The sequence below is a fragment of the Ranitomeya variabilis genome, chromosome 3, assembly GCF_051348905.1.
Source record: "Ranitomeya variabilis isolate aRanVar5 chromosome 3, aRanVar5.hap1, whole genome shotgun sequence".
Taxonomy (NCBI): Eukaryota; Metazoa; Chordata; class Amphibia; order Anura; family Dendrobatidae; genus Ranitomeya; species Ranitomeya variabilis.
In genome coordinates, this window is record NC_135234.1 from 627,715,124 (window position 1) to 627,736,330 (window position 21,207).

Here is a 21,207-nt window from a genome sequence, read left to right on the forward strand (position 1 = left end):
CAGGCTTGCATCTGCAGAAGCCTGAGTATGCACCTTGTAGAATTTGACAAAGGTGTGAATGGATGACCACGTTGCAGCCTTGCAAACCTGCGAGGCTGAAGCTTGGTGACGAACTGCCCAGGAAGCTCCCACAGCCCGCGTAGAGTGAGCCTTTACCCCCGAAGGGGGCCGTTTGTCTTGAACACGGTATGCCTCCAGAACCGCCGAACGGATCCAACGAGCAATTGTGGACTTGGAGGCGGGGAGTCCCTTTCGACGCCCATCCGAGACGACGAACAGAGGATCGGCCTGACAAAGAGAGGCAGTTCTGGCGAGGTAAATTCGGATTGCCCTGACCACATCCAACCTGTGAAGAGATTTCTCCAGGGGATGAACCGGGGAAGGGCAAAAGGAAGGGAGGACAATGTCCTCATTGATGTGAAAAGATGAGACAACCTTCGGTAAAAAAGAAGGAACCGGACGAAGAACCACCTTGTCCTGATGCAGGACTAGAAAGGAGAACGACAGGATAATGCCGCCAGCTCTGACACCCTTCTAATGGAAGTGATGGCGACCAAAAAGGCTACCTTCCAGGATAGAAGCGAGAAGGAAACGTCCTGAAGCGGTTCAAAGGGGGCACGCTGGAGGGCGTCTAAGACGAGGTTGAGATCCCAAGGCTCGACAGGAGAACGATAAGGGGGACCTATATGAGCGACCCCCTGGATGAAGGTCCTCACCTGAGGCAGGAAGCCAGGTCTCTTTGAAAAAGAATGGACAGAGCGGAAATCTGACCCTTCAAGGTGCTAATGGAAAGACCCGCATCTAGGCCCGTTTGAAGACTGGTGTCGGTGGTGATCACCTGCCAGCGGGGAGGGAGAAATGACCTCCCGCGCAGAATGGAGGAAGACAGTCAACCAAGAGAGAGACTGCTTGACCTTGGAAGAGAGGCGAAACGGACGGTCCAGGGAAAGAGGGTTCCTGTCCCAGGAAGACAGAAGGGCCAGCTGGAGGGGACTAGAGTGGAACTGCACATAGGGGACCGCTTCCATAGAAGCGACCATTTTTCCCAGAACCCTCATGGCGAGACGGAGGGACAGAGGGTTCGGGCCTTTTAGTGCTCTGACACCCTGACGAAGAGAAAGGAACTTCTCCTTGGGAAGGAAGACCTGAGCCCGAAAGGTGTCGAATTCCATGCCTAGGAACTCCAGACGCTGGGTTGGAATCAAGGAAGACTTCTGATTGTTGATTATCCAGCCGAGGCGAACCAGCGTGTCCAGAGTAAGCTGGAGGCTCTGGCTGCAATCTCGACGGGATGAGCCCTTGATCAAGAGGTCGTCGAGATATGGGATTACCAGAATCCCTTTTGAACGCAGAATGGCCATGACAGCTGCCATGACCTTCGTAAAGACCCTGGGAGCAGACGCCAGCCCGAAAGTGAGGGCCGTGAACTGGTAATGACACTCTTGGACCGCGAACCAGAGGAACCTCTGATGCTGTACGCAAATCGGAACGTGAAGGTACGCATCCCGAATGTCCACTGAGCACAGAAACTCTCCCGGTTCCATGGACGCGATCACCGAGCGCAGAGATTCCGTTCTGAAGTGCCGAATCCGAAGATGGTGGTTCAATCGCTTGAGATCCAAAATCGGACAGAGAGCGGTCCTTTTTTGGAACCACGAACAGGTTTGAGTAAAAACCCGAAAACCGCTCGCGAAAGGGCACCGGAACTACGACTCCCGAGGCGAGGATCGAATCGACGGCCTGGAGAAGCCCTGGGAGATGAGAGGGCTGTGTGGGAGGGCGAGAGAGGAGGAAACGACTTCCTGGGGGGCGAAGAAAATTCTATTTTGTAGCCTGATGTGACGATCTCCCTGACCCAGGCGTCGTCGACTAATGAAAGACAAACCTCTGAAAACAGAAGGCGGCGGCCTCCCACCCTGGAAGGATATCCAGGTGGGGGGCGACCCGTCATTTATTAGAAAACCTGTGGCCCCGAGATCCAGATGATTTTGCGGGGTGGCTCTTAGCTCTCCAGCGCGGTGGTGGCCTGAAAGAAGGTTTTCTTCGGTCCCCTTGTGAGGGGGAACGGTCCTGGTTTGGATTTCCTGAGGAGGTAAAGGACCGAAAGGGGCGAAAGGACTGGGGACCCCTCCTGTTGAAGGGACGCTTCAGCTTGGACTGGGGTAAGGAGGTACTCTTACCACCAGTAGCGCCTTAGATCATTTGATCTAGTTGCATGCCGAAGAGTCTGGAACCCTGGAAGGGCAGGCCGGTGAACGATTTCTTAGAGGCGGGATCAGCGTTCCACGCCTTTAAACAGAGAATCCGGTGAATGGCCACAATGTTGCCGTTAGCCCTGGTGGAGCAGGCTGCCGCATCAAGGGAGGCATTCATGAGGTATTTTCCTGCCATAGAAATCTGATCCGCCGAATCGGACAGTTCCTCAGCAGGAGCAGAGGCCAAAACGCCCCGGCTACCCATGACGAGGCGAAACTAGGGCAAAGGGAGGCTCCGGAAGCCTCAAATGCCGAGAAGGTCGGAGTGAAAAGGGTATAACACGTCAAGCCGTTTCCTGCCAGGGAAACGCTTGCCAGGGTTTTCCCAGTGTGTAGAGGTAGTGTTGTCAAACTCCCTGTGATTAGGAAAAACCCTAGAGGGACGTTTAATCCGTTTAAACGCAACTGAGACGTCCTGAGAGCTTGCTTCATCCTCCTTAAGATCAAGCGTCTGAATGATAGCTGAAATAAGGCTATCAACCATCTCCTGTGTTCCGGAAGTCTGATCTGCATCAGAGTCAGATTCTGACTGAGAGGAAAGGTCAGACCCGACGTTCGCCTGCGAGGAAAAGGAACGGGCAGATAGGGGAATCCCGTCCAGGGAACTGGAAGAGGATCTAGATAAGGTCCGTTTTCTGTCTCTTTTGTCCGGTCTGCCTCTGTGAGGGTCTAGGACAGGTGCGAGCGAATCGCCGTGTGAGGAGTTCGTGGCACTGGTGGCATTAGAGAGAAGCGGGATACGTTCAAATGCCTGGACCAGGGACTGAGAAACCTTAGTCAGGTCGGACACTGATTGAGACATAGCAACAGCCCACTCCGGGGGAGGGGGGGTGCACTCATCCCGGGACCTAGGAGCTTCCTGAGGGACTGACATGGTGGGAGGAACGCAGGACGGGCAGAAAGGTGAAGGCTGACCTGAGGCCCACTTCTTCTTACAGTGAGCGCAGGCGTAAAGGATGGCCGTAGAGGCAAAGGCCGGGGTGGGTCGAACATAGGTGGATATTACCTTGTCCACGGAGAAATACTGCCAGGTGGAGTAAGTAGTAGCGCTGAGCCTGCTGAAGGACAGCGGTAACCGCAGGTGCCTGTGTTCCCCCGAGAAATCCTGTGTCCCACGCGGTGAGCAGACGCTGACAGGGAGCAGGAAGCAGAAGAAAGAGCGCGGAGACAGTGCGACGCTGTGGGCGTGCACATGCACTGAAGGGTGGAAAGAAAGGAATGCCCCCTATAACGCTGAAAACGACCCGGCCGCCATAAGAGGGCGCTCAAGCGCCAAGAAAAGGAAAAAGCCGGGAGAGACAGAAAGAAACGGCGGGCGCGCGCGCCTGCAAGTTTAAATAAAGAGGGGGGAAAAAATGCCAGCGTTTCTGCTCCCCTTCCCTGCAGAGATAGCGCATCCCGGCGCCTGACAATGCGGCCCTCTTCCCTATCAGAAGGAGGTCTGGTAAGAGGAGATCGCTGCCGGGCAGGGTGGGTGGTGGAGGTGGTTGATTTTGTTGATTGAAGACTCCCTACCTGAAGATGAGGAACCATCAGGATCCCTGGTAGATAAAGGGTCCTGGAAGAAGTCCTCCTTCCCGCGCCACAAACTCTCCGGCGCAGAAGACGGCATCGACCCCTAACCAGGGGCAGAGGGTCACTGGAAGTGACCACCGTCTTCCTCTCAGCCCTCTCCGAGGAGAGGGATGAGGAGGGGAAACGGGCAGGACTGGCCACCAAGAAAAGCGTCACCCTGAACACCCGAATGGGTGACAGGGGACGAAGTCCTGCCCAGCGGGTCCGGGAGGGTGCGATGTGGGTGAAACCGCACTGCTCTCCCGGCCGCTCAAAGTGGGGAAAACAGGGTGAGAAAACTGCACCCTGTTACCCTGAAGAAAATATCTGAAAAAGAAAGGGAAAATGATTAATAAACAACAAATCCCTGTAAAAGAAATACGGATCTGGGGTTAGATCCAGGTCCGCCTCCTACAGACACTAAGCAAAAACTGAGTTGCCTGGTGCCTGTCGGAGGGTGTATACAGCGGGGGAGGAGCTACTACTACTTTATTTGCATAGTGTCAGCCTCCTAGTGACGGCATCATACACCCATGGTTACCTGTGTCCCCCAATGAGGCGAGAAAGAAAAAGGGAGCTCTTAACCCCTTAGTGACAGAGCCAATTTGGTACTTAATGACCGAGCCAATTTTTACAATTCTGACCACTGTCACTTTATGAGGTTATAACTTTGGAACGCTTTATCGGATCCCGCTGATTCTGAGACTGTTTTTTCGTGACATATTGTACTTCAAGTTAGTGGTAACATTTCTTCGATATTACTTGCGATTATTTATGAAAAAAACGGAAATATGGCGAAAATTTTTTAAATTTTGCAATTTTCAAACTTTGTATTTTTATGCCCTTAAAATCAGAGAGATATGTCATGAAAAATAGTTAATAAATAACTTTTCCACATGTCCACTTTACATCAACACAATTTTGGAAACAAAATTTTTTTTTGTTAGGGAGTTATAAGGGTTAAAAGTTGACCAGCAATTTCTCATTTTTACAACACCATGTTTTTTTTAGGGACCACATCACCTTTGAAGTCATTTTGAGGGGTCTATATGATAGAAAATAACCAAGTGTGACACCATTCTAAAAACTGCACCCCTCAAGCTGCTCAAAACCACATTCAAGAAGTTTATTAACCCTTTACGTACTTCACACGAACTGAAACAATGTGGAAGAAAAAAAATGAACATTTAACTTTTTTTTGCAAACATTTTACTTCAGAACCATTTTTTTTAATTTTCACAAGTGTAAAAACAGAAATTTAACCACAAATTTTGTTGTGCAATTTCTCCTGAGTACGCCGATACCCCATATGTGGAGGTAAACCACTGTTTAGGCGCACCGCAGAGCTTGGAAGTGAAGGAGCGCCGTTTGACTGTTTCAATGCAGAATTGGCTGGAATTGAGATCGGACGCCATGTCGCGTTTGGAGAGCCCCTAATGTGCCTAAACAGTGGAAACCCCCCACAAGTGACACCATTTTGGAAACTAGACCCCTTAAGGAACTTATCTAGATGTGTGGTGAGCACTTTGAACCCCCAAGTGCTTCACAGAAGTTTATAACGTAGAGCCGTGAAAATAAAAAATCGCATTTGTTTTCACAAAAATGATTTTTTCGCCCACAAATTCTTATTTTCACAAGGGTAACAGGAGAAATTAGACCACAAAAGTTGTTGTGCAATTTCTCCTGAGTACGTCGATACCCCATATGTGGGGGTAAACCACTGTTTGGGCGCACCGCAGAGCTTGGAAGTGAAGGAGCACCGTTTGACTGTTTCAATGCAGAATTGGCTGGAATTGAGATCGGATGCCATGTCGCGTTTGGAGAGCCCCTGATGTGCCTAAACAGTGGAACTCCCCACAAATGACACCATTTTGGAAACTAGACCCCTTAAGGAACTTATCTAGATGTGTGGTGAGCACTTTAAACCCCCAGGTGCTTCACAGAAGTTTATAACGTAGAGCCGTGAAAATAAAAAAATCGCATTTTTTCTACAAATTTTTGCCTCCAAATTTTTATTTTACCAAGGGTAACAGGAGAAAATGGACCCCAGAAGCTGTTGTACAATTTGTCCTGAGTACGCCGACACCCCATATGCGGGGGTAAACCACTGTTTGGGCGCATGGCTGAGCTCGGAAGCAAAGGAGCGCCATTTGACTTTTCAATGCAAAATTGACTGGAATTGAGATCGGACGCCATGTCGCGTTTGGAGAGCCCCTGATGTGCCTATACAGTAGAAACCCCCCAAAAGTGACCCCATTTTGGAAACTAGACCCCCCAATGAACTTATCTAGATGTGTAGTGAGAACTTAGAATGCCCAAGTGCATCACAGAAGTTTATAATGCAGTCGTGAAAATAAAAAATAATTTTTTTTAACAAAAAAGATTTTTTAGCCCCCAAGTTTTTTTTTCACAAGGGTAACAAGAGAAATTGGACCCCAAAAGTTGTTGTCCAATTTGTCCTGAGTATGCTGGTACCCCATATGTGGGGGTAAACGGGCGCATGGCTGAGCTCGGAAGGGAAGGAGCGCCGTTTTGGAAAGCAGACTTTGATAGAATTGTCTGCTGGCGTTATGTTGCGTTTGCAGACCCCTAATGTACCTAAACAGTAGAAATCCCCAACAAGTGACCCCATTTTGGAAAATAGACCCCCCAAGGAACTTATCTAGATATGTGGTGAGAACTTTGAATGCCCAAGTGCTTCACAGAAGTTTATACTGCAGAGTAGTGAAAATAAAAAATATATTTTTTTCCCACAAAAAAGATTTTTTAGCCCCAAAATTTTTATTTTCACAAGGGTAACAAGAGAAATTGGACACCAATATTTGTTCTCCAATTTGTCCTGAGTATGCTGGTACCCCATATGTGGGGGTAAACCACTGTTTGGGCACACGGCAGAGCTCGGAAGAGAAGGAGCGCCATTTTGGAATTCAGACTGATAGAATTGTCTGTGGGTGTTATGTTGCGTTTGCAGAGCCCCTGATGTACCTAAACAGTAGAAACCCCCCACAAGTGACCAAATTTTGGAAACTAGACCCCCTAAGGAACTTATCTAGATATGTGGTGAGAACTTTGAATGCTCAAGTGCTTCACAGAAGTTTATAATGCAGAGTAGTGAAAATAAAAAAATAAAAAATTTTCCCACAAAAATGATTTTTAGCCCCCAAGTTTTTATTTTCACAAGGGTAACAGGAGAAATTGGACCCCAAAAGTTGTTGTCCAATTTATCCCGAGTACGCTGATGCCCCATATGTGGGGGTAAACCACTGTTTGGGCGCACGGCAGAGCTCAGAAGGGAGGGAGCACCATTTGACTTTTTTAACGCAAAATTGTCTGTCGTGTTTGGAGACCCCCTGATGTACCTAAACAGTGGAAACCCCCCAACTCTAACTCCAACCCTAACTCCAACACACCCCTAACCCTAATCTCAACCCGATCCATAATCCTAATCACAATCCTAACGATAATCACAACCCTAACCCCAAAACAGCCCTAATCTCAACTCTAACCATAACCCTAATCAAAACCCTAAATCCAACACACCCCTAACCCTAATCTCAACCCTAACCTCAAACCTAACCCTAATCCCAATACACCCCTAACCCTAATCCCAACCCTAACCTTAACCCTAATCCCAACCCTAACCCTAATCCCAACCCTAATCCCAAACGTAACCCTAATCCCAACCGTAACCCTAATACCAACCCTAATCCAAACCCTAACCCTAATCCCAACTCTATCCCTAACTTTAGCCCCAACCCTAACCCTCATTTTAGCCCCAACCCTAGCCCTAACCCTAACTTTAGCCCCAATCGTAACCCTAAATTTAACCCTAACCCTAGCCCTAACTTTAGCCCCAACCCTAACCCTAAGGCTACTTTCACACTTGCGTCGTGTGGCATCCGTCACAATCCATCGTTTTGGACAAAAAACGGCTCCTGCAAATGTGCCCACAGGATGCCTTTTTTGCCCATAGACTTGTATTACCGACGGATGGCCACACGTCGCGTCCATCGTGCACTGGATCCGTTGTGTTTTGGCGGACCGTCGTCACAAAAAAAGTTCAATGTAACCTTTTTTTTGTACGTCGCGTCCGCCATTTCCGCGCATGCGTGGCCGTAACTCTGCCCCCTCCTCCCCAAGACAGACTGGGCAGCAGATGCGTTGAAAAACTGCATCCACTGCCCACGTTGTGCACAATTTTCACAACGTGCATCGGTACGTCGGGCTGACGCATTGCGACTGCCCCGTACCGACGCAAGTGTGAAAGAAGCCTAAGGCTACTTTCACACTAGCGTTGTAATCGGCCCATCGCAGTGTGTCGGGCCGACGTACCGACGCTAGCGTTGTAAGCGCCGCACAATGGGTGCAGAGGATGCTGTTTTTTCAACGCATCCTGTCATGATCTCAATGGCAAGAGATCATAGCCTAAGCATATATAGGAACTAGCTCTTGGAAGATGGGAACTGAGCTGACCATGAACTAAACCTAACACACAACTAGCAGCGGCCGGGTAGCATGCCCACGTTGATTCCAGATGCCCAGCACCAGCCGGAGGACCAAATAATGCTAGCAGAGGAAAATATTAGTCCTAGCTCACCTCTAGAGAAATACCCCAAAAGGAGACAGAGGCCCCCCACATGTATTGGCGGTGAATTAAGATGAAATAACAAACGTAGTATGAAAATAGGTTTAGCAAATTTGAGGTCCACTTACTACATAGCAGAAGACAGAAAGGACACTTTCATGGTCAGCTGAAAACCCTAATCAAAACACCATCCAGAAATTACTTTAAAACTCTGGCATTAACTCATAACACCAGAGTGGCAATTCCTGTTCACAAGAGCTTTCCAGACACAGTAACGAAACTACAGCTGTGAACTGGAACCAAAATGCAAAAACAAACATGGACAAGAGTCCAACTTATCTAGTAGTTGTCTAGGAGCAGGAACAAGCACAGAGAGGCTTCTGATAACATTGTTGACCGGCAAGCAACTAACAGAGCAGCAAGGTTATATAGCGACTCCCACATCTTGATGGGAACAGGTGAACAGAGAAGATGAAGACACCAGTTCAATTCCACCAGTAGCCACCGGGGGAGTCCAGAATCCAAATTCACAACAGTACCCCCCCCTCAAGGAGGGGGCACCGAACCCTCACCAGAACCACCAGGGCGATCAGGATGGGCCCTATGAAAGGCACGAACCAGATCAGAGGCATGAACATCAGATGCATTCACCCAAGAATTATCCTCCTGGCCGTATCCCTTCCACTTGACCAGATACTGGAGTCTCCGTCTGGAAACACGAGAGTCTAAGATTTTCTCCACAACGTACTCCAACTCACCCTCAACCAACACCGGAGCAGGAGGCTCAACGGAAGGCACAACCGGTACCTCATACCTGCGCAATAATGACCGATGAAAAACGTTATGAATAGAAAAGGATGCAGGGAGGTCCAAACGGAAGGAAACAGGGTTAAGAATCTCCAATATCTTATACGGGCCAATGAACCGAGGCTTAAACTTAGGAGAAGAGACCCTCATAGGGACAAAACGAGAAGACAACCACACCAAATCCCCAACACAAAGCCGAGGACCAACACGACGGTGGCGGTTGGCAAAAAGCTGAGTCTTCTCCTGGGACAACCTCAAATTGTCCACCACCTGCCCCCAGATCTGATGCAATCTCTCCACCACAGCATCCACTCCAGGACAATCCGAAGATTCCACCTGACCAGAGGAAAATCGAGGATGAAACCCCGAATTACAGAAAAACGGGGACACCAAAGTGGCAGAGCTGGCCCGATTATTGAGAGCGAACTCCGCCAATGGCAAAAAAGCAACCCAATCATCCTGGTCAGCAGACACAAAACACCTCAGATATGTCTCCAGGGTCTGATTAATCCGCTCGGTCTGGCCATTCGTCTGAGGATGGAAAGCGGACGAAAAAGATAAATCTATGCCCATCCTAGCACAGAATGCCCGCCAAAATCTAGACACGAATTGGGTCCCTCTGTCAGAAACGATATTCTCAGGAATACCATGCAAACGAACAACATTTTGAAAAAACAGAGGAACCAACTCGGAAGAAGAAGGCAACTTGGGCAGAGGAACCAAATGGACCATCTTAGAGAAACGGTCACACACCACCCAGATGACAGACATCTTCTGAGAAACAGGCAGATCTGAAATAAAATCCATCGAGATGTGCGTCCAAGGCCTCTTAGGAATAGGCAAGGGCAACAACAATCCACTAGCCCGAGAACAACAAGGCTTGGCCCGAGCACAAACGTCACAAGACTGCACAAAGCCTCGCACATCTCGTGACAGGGAAGGCCACCAGAAGGACCTTGCCACCAAATCCCTGGTACCAAAAATGCCAGGATGACCTGCCAACGCAGAAGAATGAACCTCAGAGATGACTCTACTGGTCCAATCATCAGGAACAAACAGTTTATCAGGTGGGCAACGATCAGGTCTATCCGCCTGAAACTCCTGCAAGGCCCGCCGCAGGTCTGGAGAAACGGCTGACAATACCACTCCATCCTTAAGGATACCTGTGGGCTCAGAGTTACCAGGTGAGTCAGGCTCAAAACTCCTAGAAAGGGCATCCGCCTTAACATTCTTAGAACCCGGTAGGTATGACACCACAAAATTAAACCGAGAGAAAAATAATGACCAGCGCGCCTGTCTAGGATTCAGGCGCCTGGCGGTCTCAAGATAAATCAAATTTTTGTGGTCAGTCAATACCACCACCTGATGTCTGGCCCCCTCAAGCCAATGGCGCCACTCCTCAAAAGCCCACTTCATGGCCAAAAGCTCCCGATTCCCAACATCATAATTCCGCTCAGCGGGCGAAAATTTACGGGAAAAGAAGGCACAAGGCCTCATCACGGAGCAGTCAGAACTTTTCTGCGACAACACTGCCCCAGCTCCGATCTCAGAAGCGTCGACCTCAACCTGAAAAGGTAGAGCAACATCAGGCTGACGCAACACAGGGGCAGAGGAAAAACGGCGCTTAAGCTCCCGAAAGGCCTCCACAGCATCAGGGGACCAATCAGCAACATCAGCACCCTTCTTAGTCAAATCGGTCAATGGCTTAGCAATATCCGAAAAACCAGCAATAAATCGACGATAAAAGTTAGCAAAGCCCAAAAATTTCTGAAGACTCTTAAGAGAAGAGGGCTGCGTCCAATCACAAATAGCTTGAACCTTGACAGGATCCATTTCAATGGAAGAGGGGGAAAAAATATATCCCAAAAAGGAAATCCTCTGTACCCCAAAAACACACTTAGAACCCTTCACACACAAAGAATTAGACCGCAAAACCTGAAAAACCCTCCTGACTTGCTGGACATGAGAGTCCCAGTCATCCGAAAAAATCAGAATATCATCCAGATACACAATCATAAATTTATCCAAATAATCGCGAAAAACATCATGCATAAAGGACTGGAAAACTGACGGAGCATTAGAAAGACCAAAAGGCATCACTAAATACTCAAAGTGGCCCTCGGGCGTATTAAATGCGGTTTTCCACTCATCCCCCTGCCTGATTCGCACCAAATTATACGCCCCACGAAGGTCAATCTTAGAGAACCACTTGGCCCCCTTTATGCGAGCAAACAAATCAGTCAGCAACGGCAATGGGTATTGATATTTAACAGTGATTTTATTCAAAAGCCGATAATCAATACATGGTCTCAAAGAGCCGTCTTTTTTTGACACAAAGAAAAAACCGGCTCCTAAGGGAGATGACGATGGACGAATATGTCCCTTTTCCAAGGACTCCTTTATATATTCTCGCATAGCAGCATGTTCAGGCACAGACAGATTAAATAAACGACCCTTTGGGTATTTACTACCCGGGATTAAATCTATGGCACAATCGCACTCTCGGTGCGGAGGTAACGAACCAAGCTTGGATTCTTCAAAGACGTCACGATAGTCAGACAGGAACTCAGGAATTTCAGAGGGAATAGATGATGAAATGGAAACCACAGGTACATCCCCATGAGCCCCCTTACATCCCCAGCTCAACACAGACATAGCTCTCCAGTCGAGGACTGGGTTGTGAGATTGCAGCCAAGGCAATCCTAGCACCAAATCATCATGTAGATTATACAGCACCAGAAAGCGAATAATCTCCTGGTGACCCGGATTAATACGCATAGTTACTTGTGTCCAGTATTGTGGTTTATTATTAGCCAATGGGGTGGAGTCAATCCCCTTCAGAGGAATAGGAGTCTCCAAAGGCTCTAAATCATACCCACAGCGTTTGGCAAAGGACCAATCCATAAGACTCAAAGCGGCGCCAGAGTCGACATAGGCGTCCGTGGTAATAGATGACAAAGAGCAAATCAGGGTCACAGATAGAATAAACTTAGACGGTAAGGTGCAAATGGAAACAGATTTACCAAGTTTTTTAGTGCGCTTAGAGCATGCTGATATAACATGAGTAGAATCACCACAATAGAAACACAACCCATTTTTCCGTCTAAAATTCTGCCGCTCGCTTCGGGACAGAATTCTATCACACTGCATACTCTCTGGCGATTTCTCAGTGGACACCGCCAGATGGTGCACTGGTTTGCGCTCCCGCAAACGCCTATCGATCTGAATAGCCATTGTCATGGACTCATTCAGACCCGCAGGCACAGGGAACCCCACCATAACATCCTTAATGGCATCAGAGAGACCCTCTCTGAAAGTAGCCGCCAGGGCGCACTCATTCCACTGAGTAAGCACAGACCATTTACGGAATCTTTGGCAGTAAATTTCCGCTTCATCTTGCCCCTGAGATAGGGACATCAAAGTTTTTTCTGCCTGAAGCTCCAAATGAGGTTCGTCATAAAGCAACCCCAAGGCCAGAAAAAACGCATCCACATTGAGCAACGCAGGATCCCCTGGTGTCAATGAAAAAGCCCAGTCTTGAGGGTCGCCCCGGAGCAAGGAAATCACAATCCTGACCTGCTGTGCAGGGTCTCCGGCAGAGCGAGATTTCAGGGACAAAAATAATTTGCAATTATTTCGAAAATTCTGAAACCCAGATCTATTCCCCGAGAAAAATTCCGGCAAAGGAATTCTCGGCTCAGATACAGGTGCATGACAAACAAAATCTTGCAAATTTTGTACCTTCGTGGCGAGATTATTCAAACCTGCAGTTACACTCTGAAGATCCATTACAAACAGGTGGACACAGAGCCATTCAAAGGAGAGAAAAAAAAAAAAAAAATTTCAGCAGACTACTTATTTCTCTCCTTTCTCAGCCAAGGATTTTAACCCTTTAGTGGGCCGGTCAAACTGTCATGATCTCAATGGCAAGAGATCATAGCATAAGCATATATAGGAACTAGCTCTTGGAAGATGGGAACTGAGCTGACCATGAACTAAACCTAACACACAACTAGCAGCGGCCGGGTAGCATGCCCACGTTGATTCCAGATGCCCAGCACCAGCCGGAGGACCAAATAATGCTAGCAGAGGAAAATATTAGTCCTAGCTCACCTCTAGAGAAATACCCCAAAAGGAGACAGAGGCCCCCCACATGTATTGGCGGTGAATTAAGATGAAATAACAAACGTAGTATGAAAATAGGTTTAGCAAATTTGAGGTCCACTTACTACATAGCAGAAGACAGAAAGGACACTTTCATGGTCAGCTGAAAACCCTAATCAAAACACCATCCAGAAATTACTTTAAAACTCTGGCATTAACTCATAACACCAGAGTGGCAATTCCTGTTCACAAGAGCTTTCCAGACACAGTAACGAAACTACAGCTGTGAACTGGAACCAAAATGCAAAAACAAACATGGAGAAGAGTCCAACTTATCTAGTAGTTGTCTAGGAGCAGGAACAAGCACAGAGAGGCTTCTGATAACATTGTTGACCGGCAAGCAACTAACAGAGCAGCAAGGTTATATAGCGACTCCCACATCTTGATGGGAACAGGTGAACAGAGAAGATGAAGACACCAGTTCAATTCCACCAGTAGCCACCGGGGGAGTCCAGAATCCAAATTCACAACAGCATCCGCTGCCCCATTGTGAGGTGCCGGGAGGCGGGGGCGGAGTTCCGGCCGCGCATGCGCAAGTTACATGTAGCGGTTTTTTTTGTGCCGACGGTCCGCCAAAGCACGACGCATCCGTCGCACGACGGATGCGACGTGTGGCAATCCGTCGCAATGTGTCGCTAATGCAAGTCAATGGAGAAAAAACGCATCCTGCAAGCACTTTTGGAGGATGCGTTTTTTCTCCAACTACGCATTGCGACGGAAGCCAAAAAACGCTAGTGTGAAAGTAGCCTAACCCTAACCCTAAATTTAGCCCCAACCCTAGCCCTAACCCTAGCCCTAACCCCAACCCTAGCCCTAATTTTAGCCCCAACTCGTCTCTCCTGCACCCCGGCCGATGGCAGCAGATGGCGGGCGCACTGCGCATGCGCCCGCCATTTTCTTTGCAGAGGAAGAAGCCGGCCGGCAAGAGGAGACGCAGGAGGACCCGGGGACACCGGGTGAGTATGATAGGGTCCCCGAATCCCCCTATTTCTCTGTCCTCTGATGTGCGATCACATCAGAGGACAGAGAATTACAGATCGCTTTTTTTTTTTTTTTTTTTTTTTGCGGTCGCCGGTAAACAGTTAATTACCGGCGATCGCAAAACAGGGTTCGGTAAAAACCGACCCCGATCATGTTCTTTGGGGTCTCGGCTACCCCCGGCAGCCGAGACCTCAAAGATCTTCCGGGTGCCGGGCGCACTGCGCCCGCCATTTTTTCCCGGAAAAAAGATGGCGGCGCCCATCGGGAGCCACGAGGAGCACCGGGGGAGATAGGTGAGTATTGGGGGGCTATTGGGGGCCATCGGGGACACTATTTCTCTGTCCTCCGATGTGCGATCACATCGGAGGACAGAGAAATTAAATGGCAAATCGCGTTTTTTTTTTGCTTTGTTTTGTTGCGACCGCTGGTAAACGGTTAATTACCGGCGATCGCAACTCGGGGGTCGGTAAAAACCCCCCGAATCATGTTCTCTGGGGTCTCGGCTACCCTCGGCAACAGAGACCCCAGAGAAAATCCGACTCTGGGGGGCGCTATTCACTTTTTCCACAGCGCCGTTAATTAACGGCGCTGTGGTTTAAGTACCCTTAGCAGCCGCCGTTAAAAGGCGTATCGGCGGTCGTTAAGGGGTTAAACAACAGAATATAACTCCAAGTAAATCAAACTTCTGTGAAATCAAACTGTCCACTTAGGAAGCAACACTGTTTGACAATCAATTTCACATGTTGTTGTGCAAATGATAATTGCCAATAATTTCCATCTATTGTCTATTCCAAGACACACTCAGTAAAGGAGTGGTTCTGCAGGTGGGGACCACAGACCACATCTCAGTGCCAATGCTTTCTGGCTGATGTTTTGGTAGCTTTTGAATGTTGGTTGTGCTTTCACACTCGTGGTAGCATGACAGGGACTCTACAACCCACAAAAGTGGCTCAGGTAGTGCAGCTCATCCAGGATGGCACATCAATGTGAGCTGTGGCGAGAAGGTTTGCCGTGTCTGTCAGTGTAGTGTCCAGAGGCTGGAGGCGCTACCAGGAGACAGGCAAGTACACCAGGAGATGTGGAGGGGGCCGTAGGAGGGCAACAACCCAGAAGCAGGACCGCTACCTCAGCCTTTGTGCAAGGAGGAACAGGAAAAGCACTGCCAGAGCCCTGCAAAATGACCTCCAGAAGGCCACAAATATGCATGTGTCTGCACAAACGGTTAGAAACCGACTCCATGAGGATGGTCTGAGTGCCCGACGTCCACAGATGGGGGTTGTGCTCACAGCCCAACACCATGAAGGAAGCTTCGCATTTGCCACAGAACACCAGAATTGGCAAATTTGCCACTGGCGCCCTGTGCTCTTCACAGATGAAAGCAGGTTCACACTGAGCACATGTGACAGACGTGACAGAGTCTGGAGACGCTGTGGAGATCGATCTGCTGCCTGCAACATCCTTCAGCATGACCGGTTTGGCAGTGGCTCATTAATGGTGTGGGGTGGCATTTCTTTGGAGGGCCGCACAGACCTCCATGTGCTCGCCAGAGGTAGCCTGACTGCCATTAGGTACCGAGATGACATCCTCAGACCCCTTGTGAGACCATATGCTGGTGCGGTTGGCCCTGGGTTCCTTCTAATGCAGGATAATGCCAGACCTCATGTGGCTGGAGTGTGTCAGCAGTTCCTGCAAGATGAAGGCATTGAAGCTATGAACTGGCCCGCCCATTCCCCAGACCTGAATCTGATTTAACACATCTGGGTCATCCTGTTTTGCACCATCCACCAACATCACGTTGCACCACAGACTGTCCAGGAGTTGGTGGATGCTATAGTCCAGGTCTGGGAAAAGATCCCTCAGGAGACCATCTGTCGCCTCATCAGGAGCATGCCCAGGCGTTGTAGGGAGATAAATACAGGCACGTGGAGGCCACACACACTACTGAGCATCATTTCCTGGTCTTGAGGCATTTCCACTGATGTTGGATCAGCCTGTAACTTCATTTTCCACTTTGATTTTGAGCATCATTCCAACTACAGACCTCCGTGGGATATTAGTTGTGATTTACGTTGATCATTTTTAGGTTTTATTGTTCTCAACACATTCCACTATGTAATGAATAAAGATTTACAACTTGAATATTTCATTCAGTGATATCTAGGATGTTTGATTTTTAGTGTTCTCTTTATTTTTTTGAGCAGTGTATTTAATAACATGCATGCTGATACTTATGAGGGAGGTCTGCTGCTGGAGGGCCATAGGTTGTGCCACACTCTTAAATGGGGACAGCAATCTTGCACAACTTGTGTGACTCTGCAGATGTTACCAAAACTACAGCTCCCATCATCCCCAACCTGTGCAAGCATGATGGGAGTTGTAGTTTTGAAACAGTTGCAGGGCCAAATTGACAGGTGGCCCTGCAGTGGAATTTTAAAAAGGAGGCTCATACAAATCGTGATGACAACCTGCCATCACGATTTGTTTGAGGCTCCTGTAATTTCACGCTAGCACCACCCTTGCCATGGGCGGTACTTGTGCTCATTCATGTTCCCGCGTTCTCCAGCAAAATGGTGCTGGGGTGGCACAAGCTCAGATTAACCTCCAGCGGTCTCCATCAAAATTGTGCCGCACATTGGGATCTCGGTTCAATGACTAGCAGAGATCTCAATCTACGTATGTGCCAATATTTTGCTGGAGACCGCTGCCGGCTTCCTGCAGAGGCAGCCCTGCCCCACCACCGCATGCGAGCTAGGTAAGTTACATTTCGGACTATAAAACGCATCCCTATTTCCCTCCCAAATTTGGGGGGGGAAATTGTGTAATAGACAGAACTTAAAAAAATAAAAAGTACAAAATATAAGAAGCAGGTACTGACATCCCGAAATTCGGTGAGGTTTTGACGTCAGTTTGCCAACATCGAAGACATCACCAGGGACGAAAATGTACCCACTTTCTTTCCCCCAGGTTTTCCCTATCTCAGAGATAGTTTCAGCCCTACAGAGTGGAGCATTTGACCAGTTTCCATAATCAGAAGAGGATTCATCTGAGGCGTTTCTAGTGTCCTAAAAATCTGACAGGATTTTCTATTTAATTAATGTTCATGTGTGTGGGGCTCTGTATTAGAGGGGGGGCATGTGTGTGGGACCCTTTATTAAGGGTGATTATGTTTGCAGGTATGTGGTTTTTTCCTGTACCGGGCTTTAGCACCGCTTTTCACCAGCTCTTTAGTCCTCTGCAACGCTCCTCTCTCCCTTCTCTTCTGGCTTTCCTTCAAGCAGGATTAAATGCAGGGCTTGCCTTCAGCTCCCTGAAGGGCCAAGTCTCAGCATTCTCTATTCTTCAATAATCTAGTTTAACTCATTCATTCATTCCAGTCTGAACCTTTCTTCAGTGACTGGCTCATGCGGCGCCTCCGTATCGACCGCCAGAGGACCCCTGGGACCTCAACCTGGTTTTGGAAGTTCAAAGGAGATCCCCATTTGAATCGCACAGAGTAGTCTCCCTGTCCCTTCTATCTTGGCAAGTGTTATTTTCTCGTGGCCATTACTTTTATCAGGCGGGTTTCGGAGCTGGCATCGGCATCAGGAAAAGGCAGTTTTGAGTCCTGTTACCTCCTTTCTTCCCAAGGTAGTCTCCACTTTTCTCAAAGAGGACATCATTCTTCCCTCCTTCTGTCCTTCTCCAGTTCACCCCTTGGAGAATTCTCGGGACAGATTTGACCTGGTCAGGCCATTTGCGTTTACCTTTCCAAGACCGCTCCCTTCTGGAGGACAGATTCTCGTTTGTTGCTCCTGAGGTTACTCTTAAAGGCCTTCCAGCATCCAAGCCTACAATTAGGCTCTGGATCAGGCCAGCTATCTTGGAGGCGTACCGGGTTTAGAACAGAATGCCACCCACTGGGATTAAGGTCCACTCTACCCGAGCGGTGGGTGCCTCCTGGGCCATTCGCCATCAGGCATCCGCATTACAGCTTTGCAAAGTGGCAGCATGGTCTTCTATTCACACATTTGCCAAGTTCTACAGGAACCATACCTGAGCCTCAACAGGTAGGAGACTCTTGCAAGTGGCAGTGGCTAGTTCTCTGACCTGAATGGAGTTTGTACTGTTTTCCTCCCAGTAATTGCTTTGGGAAAACCCATGGCTTCCTGTGTCCCCCAATGAAGCGATCGAGAAAACAGGATTTTTGGTTACTTACCGTAAAATCTATTTATCAGAGCCTTCATTGGGGGACACAGCACCCTCCCATGTTTTACAACTGTATTGTTTCAGTTTGGTATTGAAATTTCTTTTGTATATTGCTCCTTTACATGTTGCTTCTACTACTGCTTTCTCACTAAGAGTTGAGCGAATATGTTCAGAATCTGTCACCGAATCTGAATTTTCCATATTCGTGCCAAATTTATGTTTGATGATCGGTTCCGAACTTCTTCAATTCTACACCCATTGACTCCAATGACGTTCGGCTGTGTTCGGCGAATATTGGCATAAAAATGTTCGCCGTTGATCATAATCAGAACCAAATTTTGAAAAACTAACTTAACTACTCACTAATTAACTTGGTGTCAGTCGGTGGGGTGTAGACTGCTGTGGAGGTGCTAGTTTTTTTGTGCTCAGTGTCACCCTCTTAGTGGCAGCATCATACACCCACGGTTTCATGTGTAGCTCAATGAAGGCTCCAAGAAACAGATTTTACAGTGAGTAACCGAAAAGTCCAGCTTTAATCACTTATAATCACGAAAGGACCAAAGAAAAAATAAAATGCAATTCTGGCATCACCGTAATTGCACTGACCTGGTAATTTTATAATTCCAGGTCATTTTTACTGCACAATGAACTCCGTAAATCGCGAAACCCCAAAAAAGCGGAACATTTTTTTCCCCATCATTTCATCCAACTTGGAATTTTTTCCCTGTTTTATAGTACATTATATGGCAACATGAATGGGGTCATGAAAAACTACAATTTGTGCTACAATTAGTCCTCATATGTCTATGTCAACTGAAAAGTGTTGGAAGGTGATGAGGAAAAAACCAAGGTGCAAAAAAGGAAACATTCCCTGGTCCGTAATAGGTTTAATTAATGAAGGTTTACAAAGTATGAGCAAGTTAGATAATAGCTGGAATAATCTACATTATGCAGTTAAGTAAACTGTGATTCACCTGCAGGTATGCTGGGAACATATCCTCAAGTTTGCTCTTCTTTCTGCCTCTTCGTTTCTTCTTCTCTTCAGTCTCAGTTGTCCCTGGCTCTGGGCCACCTTCTGCTGGGGCCTCTGGAGGGGCTGTGAATAATGAAGTGTCAGGTTAGTCTTCTACCCCATGGATACAAATTTAGGGACATGTGGAAGGTGTACTTGAATTATTTATTAGCTATGCTACTATAATGTAGGATGCACAACAGGAAAAAAAAGAAAAAAGGTGTCTGTATATAGGAGCCTGAAAGAACTCACGGTCATCTGGATGAATATCTTGGCTCGGGTTTTCCCGAAAGACCTCCAAAAATGCTGCGTGGCCTTTCCTTGTTCGTGTGTGAGTTTTTCTCTGTCTGATCATAAATCCACCAATTCCTAAACAACAATTATGTTATATGTGACCCATTAATGCAACTAAAAAAAGTGATCAAATAAAGAATGTGTATTTTGAGCACAAACCATTGTAATTTCCTACCTGGCCTATATGGTTTTCGTTTCTTCTTCTTTACATCATCTGCATCTTCAACCCCCTTCATGACCTCCATGTCTCCTCCAGCTTCACGCTCAGGTGTGCCAGGGGGTTCTAACTTAATCTCACACTCCATGAGTTCATTATTACTACCTAATAAAAATCAGAAATAAATGCCTTATGAGAATGGACACATTCACAAGACCAAAAGCAAGCACAGAGAATGAGTGTGCAGGCCGCACATTTCTGCTTACAGGGCTCACCGTCTGCTTTCTGTTCATCACACTCGCCATCCCCTTCCTTCCTGTCATCACATGCGCCATGCTCTGGACCATCCAAGTAAATCTCTCCGCCAGTACTCAGTCGGGACCGCCTAGGTTTCTTTTTCTGGAGAGGTGCTAATGTGAGGCTACGCAGCAACGCCATGCCAGTATCGGTCAACCAAACTCCCTCAAAACGGAAATACTGAGGCTCTGCAAACAGAGGATTATAATCCGTTATCTCAAAAATACCAGTGTTCTTTCTGAGGAGGTATAGTGCTAGGAGGCAGGAAAAATGAAGAAGAGTACGACAAACTCACCAGGTTCTTTCACCTTAACTGGACTTGGTGGAAGGATTACTGGAACTAGTGGAATACAGGTATGGGGGGAAAGAAGTGGATTTAATGCGGATCTGCAGGCAACACTAATAAAAAGCACAATGAGCGGAACTCCGATCTCTACATACCAACTGGTTTTATAATGAATGGCTGACAGGATGTACAGTGAAAGCCTTCATCGGCTGCCTCTTCTACCTCTTCTTCAGTGAACAGATTCTCGCAAACCGCATGCAACCACCTGATTACAGAGGCAGAAAAGTCACTTACCGGGCACTGTAGATGGATGTACAAAGACACAGCAGGCATTGCTTACCTCTCACAGTTTTGACATTGGATCAATAGATCACCCTCCATATAGTTTAGGTGGCAAACAGGGCAGCCGACCAAGCTGGCACAAGGGGCGCAGTGCGTATAATTGTTCTGCCATTCGGAGTGGAATCCCGGACTGATGGAGCCACACTGCATGCAGCAAACGCACCTGCAACAAGCACAAGACATTCCCATTGTTTTCACAGCTTTAATTCCATTAGGTTCCTTTGTCACATGGAAAACCATACAATAAAGGGGTGATTTTTCGGGAGCACAGGTGTTGCACCCAAAAAT

The 21,207-nt window shown here is 47.8% G+C and overlaps 1 protein-coding gene across 1 annotated transcript in view; it reads right to left on the minus strand.

Annotated features, from left to right (window-relative positions):
- KMT2D (lysine methyltransferase 2D) overlaps positions 1-21,207 on the minus strand; it is a 244,352-nt gene that overhangs the window by 122,864 nt on the left and 100,281 nt on the right. Inside the window, exons 16-22 of the mRNA XM_077297477.1 lie at positions 20,918-21,082; positions 20,733-20,842; positions 20,587-20,631; positions 20,261-20,479; positions 20,013-20,159; positions 19,796-19,912; positions 19,506-19,627 (exon numbers count right to left, since the gene is read on the minus strand). Of these exons, the coding sequence (XP_077153592.1) occupies positions 19,506-19,627; positions 19,796-19,912; positions 20,013-20,159; positions 20,261-20,479; positions 20,587-20,631; positions 20,733-20,842; positions 20,918-21,082 (925 nt within the window). The remainder of the gene's footprint in view (positions 1-19,505; positions 19,628-19,795; positions 19,913-20,012; positions 20,160-20,260; positions 20,480-20,586; positions 20,632-20,732; positions 20,843-20,917; positions 21,083-21,207) is intronic.